A 14,750-nucleotide genomic window follows, 5' to 3' on the forward strand; every position below is an offset into this window, starting at 1 on the left:
AAGAACATAAAAATGTTCAATTAAAGTGATGACTTGAGTGTCGAAAGCTGAAAAAGATGAAAAAACGAGCCAACCTAAGCATAGCCTAAGCTTTTTTATCGACACGACTGACAATGACATTCTCCTGTTTCAACAAGCTATCCTTTACCACCAGCCCTGTCTTTCTTATATATTATGTCCTCTGGTTGTCCTCCGTCGCTGACCGTTCTTGGGTGTAATTTAGTTCGTTTTGTGTAGCGATCGCAAATGCTACTCAGTGACAGCCAACGAGCACTTTTAATTTTTTCATTGATAACAAATCTTAAATCTATAATTTTTATTTTACACTCCCCCCTACTAAAGTTTTATTTGTTTTTGTTTTTTTTTAACAGAAAAGGTAACTGGCAGTCAAATACCATTTTAATTCTTTTCAGGTCATTCATTGTCAGACAGAAGCAGCACGGCACAACGTCACGCTAAAAAATAAGCTAAAAATATCAAACTGAAGCAAGGCCGGCCCAGCCTATACGCAGCCAATACAGCTGCTTAGGGCCACCACTAGGGGGCCCCCAATCTGGTAACCACGTTTTATACGTTGCTAAAAAAGCATCGTGAATAATGTGGCGCGCGTTGCCGTTTATCGATGCAAAAATCCATTTTCTTGTCATTACAATCTGGCAACCTGGGAAGTGACGTTAAACCTGCTTTGCATGATTGGTGCTCAAACTTGCTTGGAAAATAGATGCACTAGGGTGGTCCACTACCATAGGGTGAAAATTAAAAGTATGAATTTCTTTGCTCCCTGGGTTGATTCTGTTTCCATTTAGGTAGAAAACAATGTGTGTAAAGTTTGAAGTCAATCAATTAATATTTAGGGGTGGCTCAAGGTCCCTATCTAGCAGGTACCTGGATCCCCCCCAGCGTTCGTCAGAAAACTGGGTATTAGCTGCTCGTAGACGTGTTATCATGCTTGCCAAGCACTCATTGTTGTCCAGATGCTAGAAGAGACTTTGAAGATGTGGGAAATATCTTACGGTGTTGTGATACAACACCCAGAAGGAACTGTAGTTGGTCTTCCTTTGTTGTATGTCGAGCATCAAAATCCTCAATGAGTTTGACCCCTCGCTCTGCCACATCATTGATAACTGGAAGATTTTTTACTTTTGTTAGACCTGCTTTGAATGAAGCATTATGTTTCCAGTCTTCAGGGTTTTCATTCAGGAAGTCGCTGTTGATTTCCAGGTATTTCAGCAACCGGATGGACTTGTGAGTTGCAAAGGATTCAAGTGGTGGAATCACGGCACCTTTCAATTCAACACGTTTTGGGGGATCCTCATCAGCAGACTGATTGCTTTCATCTGATTCTTCAGGGATCATGGCTGTCACTATACACTGCTTTGTCTCGGTTGAAACAGTTTCATCAAACAAAGACAATGCCACAAGTTCCTCTGATACATACCACAGATGATTCTGCAATTTGTCCCTGGCTGCTCTTCCAACACGGTCATTATGATAAGAGTGCAGTTTCCTCAGTGTCTCCAAGTCTGTTCGAGGAGCAACTGCTGCATTGGGGGCAGAAAACCATGCTTCCACATATATGAGGATTGAGAAAATACTCACATCACAAACACATGACTCTTCAGCCTTAGTGAGATGTCTAATTTGACCACGGAACATCCAAATCTTGAGACAATATAACACTTTTGCCATCCATCTGGCATGATGAAAAGCTCCAGGTTTCTTGAAATTGAAATCAGGAACGTTTCCTCCAAGGCAAACAACCACTAACTCTAAGAATTCCTTGTAATCATCTCTGTGATTACCCTGTGCCAACTTGGATTCTGCAAACTCTAGGATACGTTCCCTGTCAGGTTGCAGCACCTCTAAGTCCTCCCCAGTTTGATACTTGGACTTGTCAAGGGATTCCCAGTTCTTTTGGAACCGACGGAATAGTTGGACATCAGGACCTGAGGAAGCTCCTGAGCATGTAGAGAATACTGCACCAAGAACTATTTCATAAATATGATGGCGGCATGCTAAATTAAGGACTGCATGTCCAAGTTTCTGTTCTAGAAGAATGCACGCTCCAGCCCGACGTCCTGTGTTTGATGCAGTTGTATCAAAGCAAAAGCCAGCAACTTTTTCTTCCAAAGACCATTCCTGTAACAGTTCATAAACTGCTGTAGCTTGGTTCTCGCCAGTTCCTGAAGTCAATTTTGGAACACCAAGAAGCTGAGTTTCTCCAGTAGAGACATCTGTAATCAAAACTGGAAGACGGTCAATGAGCTTTGTTGAACAAAGGAGAGATGGCAATAATTTGCCATCCCAATGCACAATGCAAGTTTTCCCTTCAGCTTTGAATGCATTGTGTAGATCCATCCATTGTTGGCGACGGTGTTTTTCTCTGTATCGTTTAGCACTCGAACGGCTGATATTAATCTCACTGGGAGCATGTCCCAAACTTTTGGCAGTTTCAGCCACTACAAACAGAGAATTCCTATCTGTCATACCTGTCCTATCCAGAGCTGCTGTGAGCTCTGGGGTCCAAACATTCTTTGGTCGACACTGCTTCGTCTGCGGAGCTTCTTTCTTCTGTCTTTGTTCTATATCTAAATCCAAAGTTGATGAAGAGTCCTCTTCATCTAGATCAGTTGTATGTGCTGATGAGGATTCTTCCAATACAACTTGACTTGTAGACGCCTCAGTTTCATCAATGTGTTTTTGTCTGCGCCTCTTCAGCTCATTTTCTCGCTGTTGTGACCTTGCTTCAGTTGCAGCAAGTTTGGTGTCCAATGCACCCATTGAGCCGCGGCGGCCAGGTTCTCGTTGTGCAATTAAGAAGTCTTTGTCTTCTTGAATGCTAATTAATGACATTGCATTAGCATGTGCCACATCAAATAGGTCCTTCATTGCAATTTTGAATTCTTTCTCATTTGCCTCTTGTTTTCCTCCTCTCCCTTTGTTTTTCTTCAAAAGTTTCCACTGATAGAATAATTTCTTTATTTTTTCTATAATTTTGTCTTTTCTTTGAACAGGAATCCTGGCTTTTTTCCAATAACCTTCTATTTCACTTGTAACTGTAGCTGCACTTTCACTAACACTTTTGTTTTTTGTTATGTGATGATGCAAGAATACACTTAACACTTGTTCTTTACTAGGGAGTTTAGCACCCAGAATCGTATTAGATGTTTCTTCTAGCAAGTAAAAACCGCGTGTTTTAGGCATCTCGAAAGTTTAAAGGATGAAAGATACGAGCATAACAATAGTTTAGGCTTAAACTACAACACTTAGATGCTTGCCCAAGCAATGATGATGCAATATGCACTCTGAGGGAAAATCTCAAACTTGTAGACTGTTGAGCCACCTCTAAATATCATTTGATTAGCTTCTAATTTTGCACACATTGTTTTTTTCCAAAATGGAAACAGAATCCACCCAGGGAGCAAAAAAATTAAAAAATGAGTTTTTATGGACCACCCTAAGATGCACGAATATGTCGAAGAGAATTTATCCTTTGGAACAGAGAAACGAAAGAAGAAGAAAACTGGAGAAGAAAAGAAACAACAGTATCAAGGTAATAGAGCATGTTGTTGAAGTTGTTGTTGTGCAAGACACTCTGACTTGAACGTTGTTGTCTGCTGAGCTTGTCAATATGTCGTACTGGTAATTGCCGTTAGCCGCAGGGCAAAGGCCCGGAGCGAAACAAGTAAAGCCGAGTAAGTTGTCACCTGTCGGCAACGGCAAATGTACGGGTTCCGCTGATTGTAGTAAAACGAAATATTGGCATGATATGGATTAGGACTGGAGAGCGTAGATATAGGCTACGTCTACACTATGATGAATAATGGCCTTAAACGTGAACTTACTTGGACTATACCACATGTCGGCTACACTAGTATGCCTATTACCCGGATTAGTTGTTATGGACTGCTGTCACCGTACAACATTCGGATACTCAGCAAGAGACATCATGCCGTCGCTGTTTTTAGTGTGGCATGACAGCATCGTAAACAATGGAGGCAGACGATCACGACGTGGCATTCCTGCTCTTTTCTTTTCCACACATTTTTCTTGAACCTTCAAACTACGTCTCAATAATATGCTTCAATTCAATGCCCATTTGGGGTCCTCCCATCGCGGATGAGGTGGAGATGAGCGTTCTTTACAGAGCTCGTCTCCCGAGTTGTCTCCGATCAGCCAGCTGCGGGGCTAGCCCCTCCCAACTCAATGCCGACCAAAAATGAGTACTGTATATAAAAATGCGTAGAGGAAAATTAAAAGTAACCTGTACGAAAAGTAACCTGCGTGGTACCCCCAGTCAAAGAGGCGCGCGATCTGCCAGCCGGGAACCTGGCAGCCACAGTAATCGGGTGGTAGGTAGGTCCCATACTTTTTCCCTGTGGCGTGGCTCCTGGGGCGTGGCCTCCCCTCTGCCTGGGCTGCCAGCCGCGGGAGTGGGGGGTCGGAGCTCTGATCTTGTGTCGCCCCGTGGCGGTTCCTCAGCGTTCTCCTGCCTCCGCCTTCCCCTCTGTTCTCTCACTGGATATCCGCCCTGTGCTCCGTCGCGGGTCGCTGGCTGGGCGCCGGTGTATTGGCTGGGTGTTGCCTGCACTGACGGGGGACCCTGCCCTGCTCTGGGCTTGGTGGGCCGCTGGGGGTCCTGTGGCGTGCCGTGCCAGTTGGGGGGTGCGGCTGTGGCTTGTGGTCCGGGGGGGGGGGGGGGGGTAGGCATGGGGTTGGTGGTGCGGCCCCTCTTGCCATCCCTGAAGGCCGGTTGATGGGTGCGCGGGTGGCCCGGGGGACCACCCTGGATCCCGGGGGGTGGGGGGACGATGGCTCCTTTGCTGGGATGCAGGAGGAGGGATGGGCTGCGCTCGTCATTTCATTTATATCGGACATTATTATCAAGTAGTTTGCCATGTATCAGCCTACGGTGAATCTACTTAATTAGTTGCGCACTCCCCACAGTACACGTTTTTGTTGACGAATATTTCCCTGGGCTGAATTTTGTTCCACGTAATCATATTTTGTACTTTGGATGATTCAAAGGAGCTATTGAGAGGTATTGGAGGTGGAGTGCCGTCCTCTTCACAAGATGATGATTTCCCCAAATGTACAATTCAAGGTAATGCTTGGCAATGTCGTGTACATAGTTATGAGATCAAGAATCAAGAAAGATGCACATAAGGTTACAATTTTAATACATTTTACAAAAATATGGGCCCCTTGGCATTATTTTGCTTAGGGCCCCCAAATGGCCTGGGCCGGCCCTGCTTAGGAGAAATAAATGTAGCAAATTTTGATGACATGAAATCCTAAACTAGTCACTGAAGAAACTGAAGGAGCATGCCAACCCAACAAAATGTTTACTGCATATGCCATCATGTTTTCGGAAACAAAGCACCGTGTACTGGAACAACATCCCGGCCCTGAATCTTATACCGGAACTGCGTTCCTGACCGTTGTGGCCCACTTTCACCCCTGGGAAAAAGTAGACGCTTCGAAGTGTGGAGAGCATACTTTTTTTTTTTTTTTTTGCTTTGTATTATTTGACAGAGATTAAGGAAAAATATTATTCATTCTGCTCTCACTGCTCGAAGTGTACAGATGCACATTCTGAGCTCCTGAAGGGCACGCTCCTATCTTGACTGATAAGCGCTCAGGGCCGGGACCAGCCTGAAAAATACGTCTCAAGTATGGGTCGGAAAGCCCTGAAACCTGAGGATCTGGATGAAGTCAAATCCTCCATCCAGAAAATAGAGGCCTCTCTAGCCTCTTTGACCAACCTGGAGGCGTCTCTGACCAACGTGATTCAAAGCCAGAATCGGGAAGTCATGAAAGAATTACAGCTGATGCGCGCTGAAAACGAGAAGCTCAAACAAGTGGTTGAGGAGAAGGAGGCACGCATCAAAAGGTTGGATATTCTGGCTGATGATCTTGACCAAGCAAGACGCGCAAATGATCTCATCATCTCTGGATTACAACTGACGCCCAGATCATATGCCGAGGCCGCTGGCCCACCTGTGGCTCAACAGGCAATTGACAAGCTACTAGAATTTGGAATAAAAGTTGACCCGCAGGACATCCGTCACTGCTCTGCTCCCAGTTGGGGGGAGAGGACCGGCGACGGTGGTTGTGAAGTTGGCGGACCACGAGAGCAAGGTTGCCCTGCTTGACCAGCGCCACCGCCTGAAAGGAACGAAGATTTTTCTGAATGACAACTTGACTTGCTGAAATACCCAAATAGCGAAAAAAGCACGTCAGCTCAAAAAAGAGGGGAAAATTCTCAGCACCTGGGTCTCTGATTGCAAAATCCTTGTCAAGTCGTAAGACATGAAGATAAGAGTCGTGAGAAGCCTGGAATAGCTGACCTCATTCGAAAATTAATGATGACACCTATCAGATTGAGGACGTCGAGGACCTCTTTATCTTCGGCTCTCTGATGGCGCTCGCCTTCCTGTTGCTTCTTGGTGCCCTCTGGGTTCACCTATTCCCGATGAGAATGAAGAGTCAACTCAACAAGGCAATGGAGGTTACTCGTAGCAACGGCGACAAATTGTCACAGGTGACGAAGGAACAAGCAGCGTTAAGTGATGCCACCGCTCAAATGGTCACAAAAATCATCACGGAGCTTCGGGATCACGAAAGGCTCGCTCGAGGAAACCGGGCAAGGGAGGATGATGACTAATCTTCTGAAGCGGATACAGCAGACGTGAGCCTCCATGACACCCCCGGCCTTCCCTCCCTACACCTACTTGGACATCAACTGATACAATGAACCCACTCAAATTGACAGTATGTGAATTTCCATGGCAATCAATGACTTTTGAACGATATGAGAAAAACAAAAAACAAAACAAAAAAAACAAAAAAAGATGATAACTGGACTGTAACACAATATGCTGTCTGTGCGTCCCTGGCTGTTGGGGGATGGGTATCGATAAGCATTTGCTTTTCCCGTCTTTCCTTTGTCTGTCAGCGTCTTTTCTTTCGGGCAAAATTCCACACTCTGAAACTGTCAATGATTTTGATGATGATGACAATGACAATAAATTCATTCATTAGCTGGGATAGGCTCCAGCACCTCCGCGACCCTCGTGAGGAAAAAGCGGCATGGATAATGAATGAATGAATGAATGAATTTTAATATTTTGATCTTATTTTTGTAGTGGCCAGAAATGGCACGACAACAACATAAATCTAAGTTATTTTGAAATATAAAAGAACAGGGAAGTACATATGCAGAAAATCTTAACTAGTGACTATAATTAAAAACAAATCATTTTAATAATCAGTGGCCAATTTAACACAACACTAAAAACACTGCACTGCTAAAAGCCACCCCGGTTAAAAACACACAGCAAACGCTAGCCCCACAAACCCTGCATAGTGCACGCTTCCGTTGGCTTAATAAATAAATAAATGAAATCTGTCATTGTCAACCCCAGTGATGTCATAGCCCCCCTAAAATATTCTTAAACCCCCCGATATAATTTGGCGATGTTTTATTAAAAAATAAATGCATAAATAAATAAATAAAAATTCTGACATATTCACTATGAAGTTGCCAGAATATTAGTATATATCAATAATCATATAACCTGTCATTATTAACTTAAATATGATCATAAATCTGTCATTTTCCCTGAATTCATAGAGTAAAGTAGAGAGCCCCTTCAGTGCGTCATTATCCAATCCATTCCACTTGTTCATATAGAGAACGCCCACTAAAGTTCAAATATAAATCCTTAGGGTGACATTTATAGAATTGACCAAAATAAAGAGAGAAGGAACTCAACTTCTTTGTGAAATTTACTAGGAGAAAGGGAGGGAACTACCTCTCCCGTGACACATTTTAGGTCAGCTTCTTGTTTTCTTGCTTACCAAGATGCTGACCTAAAATGAACCCCCCTTAAATGAGGTTCTGTTGCAGTCAGCAAGAAATGTCTTTCGCTGTGCGATGGAGGACCTACTATGAGTAACTATAGCGAGTCTGATGGATGTGTCACCTTCCTAGGCAGAAATAGACAAGGGGTGCATTTTTGGTCAGAGCGAGAAAAGATGCTGACCTAAAACGAACCCTTCTTAAAAGAGGTTCTGTTGCACCCAGCAAGAAATGTTTTTCACTGTGCAGAGATGGACCGAGTGTGAGTAACTGGGGTGAGTTTCGTGTACATATGACATTCCTAGTCAGAAATAGACTGGGGGTGCATTTTAGGTCAGCATCTTGTTTTCTCACTGACCTAAAATGGACCCCACTTCCCACCTTAAAAGAGTTTCTGTTGCAACCAGCAAGAAATGCTTTTGACTGTGCAATAGTACACCTGCTATGAGTAACCATAGATATTTTCAAGGCCAACTAATATTTGGCTCAAAATATCCTATCTAACTAAAAATTTTAAAACACAGTGATTATGACGGGAACTAGGGGTGTAACGGTACACAAAAATCTCGGTTCGGTACGTACCTCGGTTTTGAGGTCACGGTTCGGTACATTTTTGGTACAGTAAGAAAACAAAATGCAAAATATAAATGTGCTAGTTGTTTATTACACACTTTTGTGCTTTCAACAATGGGAACATTAGCCTATACAAAGCTAGAATTCTGCTCAAAAATAGAAAATACAATATTCTGAAATGTAGATATTTTGAAAAACAAAATAAAAATAAATAACATTGGCTAAGACTTTTTCTTTTTAAAAATATCTGAAGTGCAAACTTGAACAGTTGCAACACTGATCAGTGTCAAGTTTCTTATATTAACTTTATGACCACAGCCTCGAAAAGTAAGGGTTAGGTAAGGGCTGTCAAACGATTACAAATTTTAATTGAGTTAATCACAGCGTAAAAATTAATTAATCGTAATTAATCGCAATTCAAACCATCTCTAAAATATGCCATATTTTTCTGTAAATTATTTTTGGAATGGAAAGATAAGACAAGACAGATATATACATTCAACATACTGTACATAAGTAATGTATTTGTTGATTATAACAATAAATCCACAAGATGGCATTAACATTAACATTCTTTCTGTTGAAGACATTTTCTTTTTCTCTGGGAAAACCAACACACAACAGAGCCTTAGAACAGTAACAAAAACAGTATTATTTATAATGTGTGTGTGTAGTGTGTGTAGTGTACACATAAATGTGGCCCTCTTCCCTACTCATCCTCTAGCCAGTCGCTGAAGTAAACCAAATTCTTTACATTTTCTGAGAGTTGTTCCATCTATATTCTTTTTTTTAAATTTGAATTCCCCACCTAGAGGACCAACCTGCTTTTCTTTTCTTCCATGTTTACATTTAACCGTTACCCATGCTGCTCACTGCACTTCTGAGTGGTGCTACGGCCCTGGCCGTTTAATTGTTATCTTTTTTGAGACTGTCAGTTAGCTGATCGTTGCGTCTGCCAGCTGGCTACCTCCCCTCCCAATGTGACGTACTCTGATTGACGCCGGACGGGCAGATAACGTCGCCGCCGCTGATGGGCCACCCGGGGAAGGGTGTCAACTTCAGAAACTAGCCGCTGTCTGTCATGTATCCATTGTGCAGCCCTTTGTTTACATTTGCGGCAATAACGACACTAGCTTTACGGCAGCTAAGCTGATACAAGGTAGTACTATTAGGCCGTTCTTTGAGCTCGCATCCCAGTGTGTGTGTTGTATTGTGCCTGAGTCTTGTTAACCAAATAAAGGCAGCGTTAACAAAAGTCATCTGACCGCTCGTCATTTTACAGTCAACACTCTGAGAGTTCGCAACTTCGCATTTGACAGCACACGTTCCGTGTACCTCCTCGCCAGCTGATGCTCGCCATTCATTCACATGTGCATTTGATTGCTATTGTGTTACACTCCCGCTTTTTCTGTGAGGTGTTTTGTGTTCATTCGTTATTGGATCATTCTTGCTCACCACTGTAAATAAGAGCACCGCAGCAGTAGCGGTAAACTGCCGTTTTCGTTCAACCCGTTTTGTTTAGTGGAGAAGCCAGGGTAGTGGCTGTCTTTTTTTTTTTTTTCTTCTTCTCCTTTTTACGATCAGGGTTTACTTAGCGGGTGGGGTTTAAGTGTAGTTTCATTTTGTTTGTTGTTTTGGCCTGGGCTTACGCTGAAGCCAGCTCCTTCCGCATTTAGTATATTTTGTTCATTGCGAGTTCGACTTATGTGAGTAAATTTGTGTCCACTTGCAACTTGTGTGTGTGGCTCATTTTATGTTACGCCCTTAGCGAGCCATCCGTGGGGCGTAATTAATGGTGGGATTATGGGATGCATGAGCGGGCATTCCGTGCTTGCGTTAAATGCATCAAATATTTTAACGTGATTAATTCAAAAAAATAATTACCGCCCGTTAACGCACTAAATTTGACAGCACTTTACATACGTCAGAAACTCGTACGCCTCCGTTCCGAACTGAGCACCCCAAACCGAAATGGTTCAATACAAATACATGTACCGTTACACCCTTAATGGTAACACGTCATAATCTGCTAAATAATAGTTTTGAACAAATGTATATATTTTTATGATTATAGTTTCAAACAAATTTATATATTTAAATGAATTGTCATTTTTATGACGCTTTATTTAGCCTATTGTCAGTCTCATAATGAGCACACACCTCTAACATAAAACACGCAATGTGGGATTTATAAACACATATGACACGAAACACGCATTGTACGATTCGTAAACACGTTTGAAATAACACACCCTCTTCACCAATCGATGGACACGGAAACGACTTTGTTTTACTGTGAATATGTATTGAAAAATTTTTCACCCAAATGAACGGTAATTTCTCAACAGACGTTTTTTGCGGACTTTGCTTTCATCATCACACCACACTTCACATATGACTGCATCTTACTCCGCTTGAACTAATAAATTTCAAAACTGGGATATTGTCGTAGGACTATGGTCGTGAAAACCTGTAGCCTAATAGTTACATTTCTCTTCAAAGATGGTTATATGACCCAGTCCACGATCTGTTAGCGAAATACTAGTATATGGGTCATCATCAATATAAAGTGCCGTTTGGTGTCCTCATCAGAAACACCCAGTTATCATGAAAATGTATACAAATAATTAAAATCTTATGTCTTATTATGGGAGAACAAAGATTTTCACACATATCTGGACAACAATATGTCTCTTAAAATCTGTTTCCTTTATTTTATGTGTACGTTTTCCATTTGATGTACTCCATTTTGGCATGTCCCACACACTGCACTGCTAACTTCAGTGTGTGTAATAAATGGTTAAATGATAAAAAATGAAACATTTTACATATTAACTTATTGCCACAGCAAGTTATTTGATAGAATTGGTCATTTTGACCATGCATATCCTTACTTTCATGAAAATATTTAACATTTTCCCCAAAAAATACAATGTCCCTGAAAAAATTGTCCTCCCTGTCATTTAGGGAAAACTGCCTCTTTAGAAAACCTGCTGATTTTTTCAGTGATGTCACAAGACCAATTTTGTCTTCCTTTATCGGTGACTAAAACAGAGGCTAGTTGCTGAGTATGTATTTACACTTATGTTTCGCAATTTTTGTCATATTAGGTGTGTAGTCAGATGTTGTCAAGCTTAACCTGTCCACTCTGTCATTATAAAATATCAATTATTATGAAAACATTTGATATATTTGAAAGCTGTATGTAAATACGTCCACAGTCTGCTTACTAATTTAACCATTTTGCGCACTGAAGGTCCACCATGTGGTTAATAAAAACCAATATTAGACAAAAATCTCCACCCTGTCATTGTCCTCCCTGTCAGCAAAGCTTCCATGACAGGGTGGACAGGGTTCTTAAAAGTTTAAGCCACATACTGATAATGTCAATATGCTAATATGATAAGAGTTATTACATACATTTTATAATGGGTCATGCTAGACATGGTAAAAATGGATCAGAGCAGCACTACAGAAAGCCTAGTTTGATTGGGCAAGGCAGATTTACTCCCCATTAAATTGGTTAAGTTACACTTTTTGTGTTGAAATTTTCAAGGTACGAGATCAAAAGGAGCTAAGACAGTAAGGAGATCATCAGGAAAGTCGTTGTGCTGACACTGAAAGAAGAAGAGAATATCTGGAAAAAGAAAGGGCTTCCAAATGACCCTCCGAAAGACATGATCCCTTGTCAGTCTGGGCCCACCTCGATCCAGTTTTGAAGGTAGTGAGAGAACGACACCTACACGTCACAATAACTTTATCAGTTATGGGCCTGCTATGCGGTATCGACAAAGGACATATATCTTCCCTCTCAGCAAAGCCCTACTAGTATGGATTCAACGAAATGACATCGAATTACTTTGCGGCAAGTCATGGCAAAGGGGCACCAGATGCTGTGGGTGGGGTCCTCAAGAGCTCAGCAGATACAGATATCCCTGATGCTCAGACCTAGTATGACAAGCTGAAAAGCCTTGACACATCTGTCGAGTTGTTCTTCATCTCAGAAAAGGATATTGTATCCAAAAGTGAAGTACCTGCAATAGCTGCCATAAAGGACACCATGAGAATCCACCAAGCATTTAAGAGGTCACTCCTGCTGATTCATCTAACGAGTCCCCATCATGTGGAAAGACATCAGAAAATACTTGGAGACCAAATATGATTGCGGTAAAACACATCGGAAACTGGTGTGTCGTTAATAATGACAATGAAGCATATTCAGATGTCATCAGAGAGGTCTAAGGGCACAGTGTGAAAGTTCAGTGTATGCACCGCCATGGCATAAACAAGTTCTATTGGCCAAGTACCTGGGATGACATTTGTTGGTACCATGACTGGCAGGTACTTTGCCGAATACCAGAACCACAGGGTGTGAACAAGCGCTCTGTACAGATTGAACCATCTTGAGCCATGCCTCTGCAGAAATAAAATTTGTTTATAGATGTGACTCATTGGTGTTCAGTTATGTTCATTTGTTTCTCTTCAGGTCAATCATTATTCAGCAATTTACCATCTCATTGTACAGTTCAATGTTTGGCTGATTCAGCAGAATCATCCATGGAGTTAAGTTGTAGAATGCCACAATTATGGCTCATTTTGGTGTTTTGGTAGGTTCTGGTAGTTCCATCTAAAGGGGATAGGACCTCTGGTATATATATTTACATTTAAATTATTTGATTCATTCAAAGATCTTTCACAATTTGTCCACTCTGTCATGCTAGGTCAACCCTGTCAGTTTACTGTCCACTCTGTTATTTTTTATATTCTAGGTAAATAATGCATTTTTTTTCACAAGTTAGCAAACTTTTTGTGCGATTTCTGCATGAACAAGTAAGGGCCTTATAGTATCAGCTGAAAATTTGACCACATATCTTTGTTGACAGATTTTATTAAGAAAAGAATGTAGAATTTTTGCTGATTTTCAGGAAAATCAAATAATTTCCCCTAATTTAATTATTATCCAAATACTTTTCCAATTAAACAAAACGCAGGCTGTAGATAAGGACAAAAAACCTTCCTGAAAATATACATTTTATAATCACTATGCAATTAGAATATATTTATTCTGCTTTGAATTTGTCCATGACAGAGTTGACATAATTTGCTGTTTACGTGTACTTTGTCTGCTTGTAGTTATTATTAAAAAAGTGTGGGAGCTTGACCGACGTGCATTCCTAACAGTACAACAGGTAATTGATACTATAAATGTGAAGTTGAATGGAAAATCTCAGCTTTTTTTGGGGCAAGTTGGAAGTTCTCAAAGGCACCGTATATTGATAATGACCCATATTGTTGTTTTTTTAACGGATTTTACATTCATAAATCCATTATCTAAAATATGAGTGCATAAGAAAGAATGTTTGTGTGGGCCCTTGATGAGAGAAATGAACGACTAAGTGATAAAACCGAACATATGTACTCATCTTTGGTGATGATTGCTTTCTTTTTGTTCCTGAATTTTGTGCCGTCATCTCCTGTTCATTGTGAGAATAAAAGAACCTGTAAAAAGAGAAAATTGAATTTTTTGTCCTTCAACCTGTTCTAGAAATGTGATTCTTCCAATAAAAATTTGGCAAGCCATCTGCACTCTCATTTTGGAAAATATTTGGTCTGCCTTTGATCTTGATTTGGAAAGTTTTTGGGGGGGGCTCCGTATCATCTGATAGAGACTATAAGTAGGAATCTTAGTTATTAATTTCATCTTATTTTTTGGCAAAAATATATATTCATGAACGCAAATGCTCCAAATCAAAACCTTCTTTTATTGCTTTTATGAAAAAAATGGCTCTGCATATTAAAGCCAGATGTCAAAAAATCCAAAAGCTCTAACAACTTTATATTTTTGTTTAAAATTTAATATTTGTTTTATTTATTTTTTTCTTAAACCCTGGCATATTTTACTTTGTATGATCATTTTATGTTAAAATGTTGTAGTCTTTAAACTGTCTTCCTTGTATTCGGATGTGACGTCATCAATACTCGCCGTCGCGTCCGACTCCTTGGAACAGTAGTACTGTATTGTGCTTTGAAGACAATCCAGTTGTTAACTCTCCTTGGCCCCATGAAGTAATGTAATCCACTGTAAAGTGGCAGAATTTTTCGGTCACGCCAAAAATCCGTCCAATCTCGCTTCGAGTCGTTTGGGTACACGTTTAAACTTCGAGGCCTGCTTAGGTTAGCTTTAGCCGCTAACAAAGAGAACATACAACGCGCTTGGGATCAACACATCGCCGAGCAACCAAACATCAAGTCCCAAAATGTCAGGTGATTAAGTTGACTTTTGACTCAATTGTCTCGCAAATACTATACAGTA

At 41.1% G+C, this 14,750-nt stretch overlaps 1 protein-coding gene across 5 annotated transcripts in view; it reads left to right on the forward strand.

The window, feature by feature from the left end:
- LOC130905831 (gastrula zinc finger protein XlCGF57.1-like) overlaps positions 1 to 14,750 on the forward strand; it is a 59,858-nt gene that overhangs the window by 31,483 nt on the left and 13,625 nt on the right. For 3 of the 5 annotated variants that reach the window (XM_057819548.1, XM_057819550.1, XM_057819547.1), the window contains exon 1: positions 14,432 to 14,701. The exons of 1 other annotated variant lie outside the window; for it this stretch is intronic. Coding sequence is in view for 1 of the 4 variants with exons in the window: in XM_057819547.1 (XP_057675530.1) it covers positions 14,695 to 14,701 (7 nt within the window). In the remaining 3 variants the exon portion in view is untranslated. Of the gene's footprint in view, positions 1 to 14,431; positions 14,702 to 14,750 lie in introns of those variants that run through there. One more of the 5 variants, XM_057819549.1, reaches the window with a different exon arrangement.

This window comes from Corythoichthys intestinalis, chromosome 17, assembly GCF_030265065.1.
Source record: "Corythoichthys intestinalis isolate RoL2023-P3 chromosome 17, ASM3026506v1, whole genome shotgun sequence".
Classification (NCBI taxonomy): Eukaryota; Metazoa; Chordata; class Actinopteri; order Syngnathiformes; family Syngnathidae; genus Corythoichthys; species Corythoichthys intestinalis.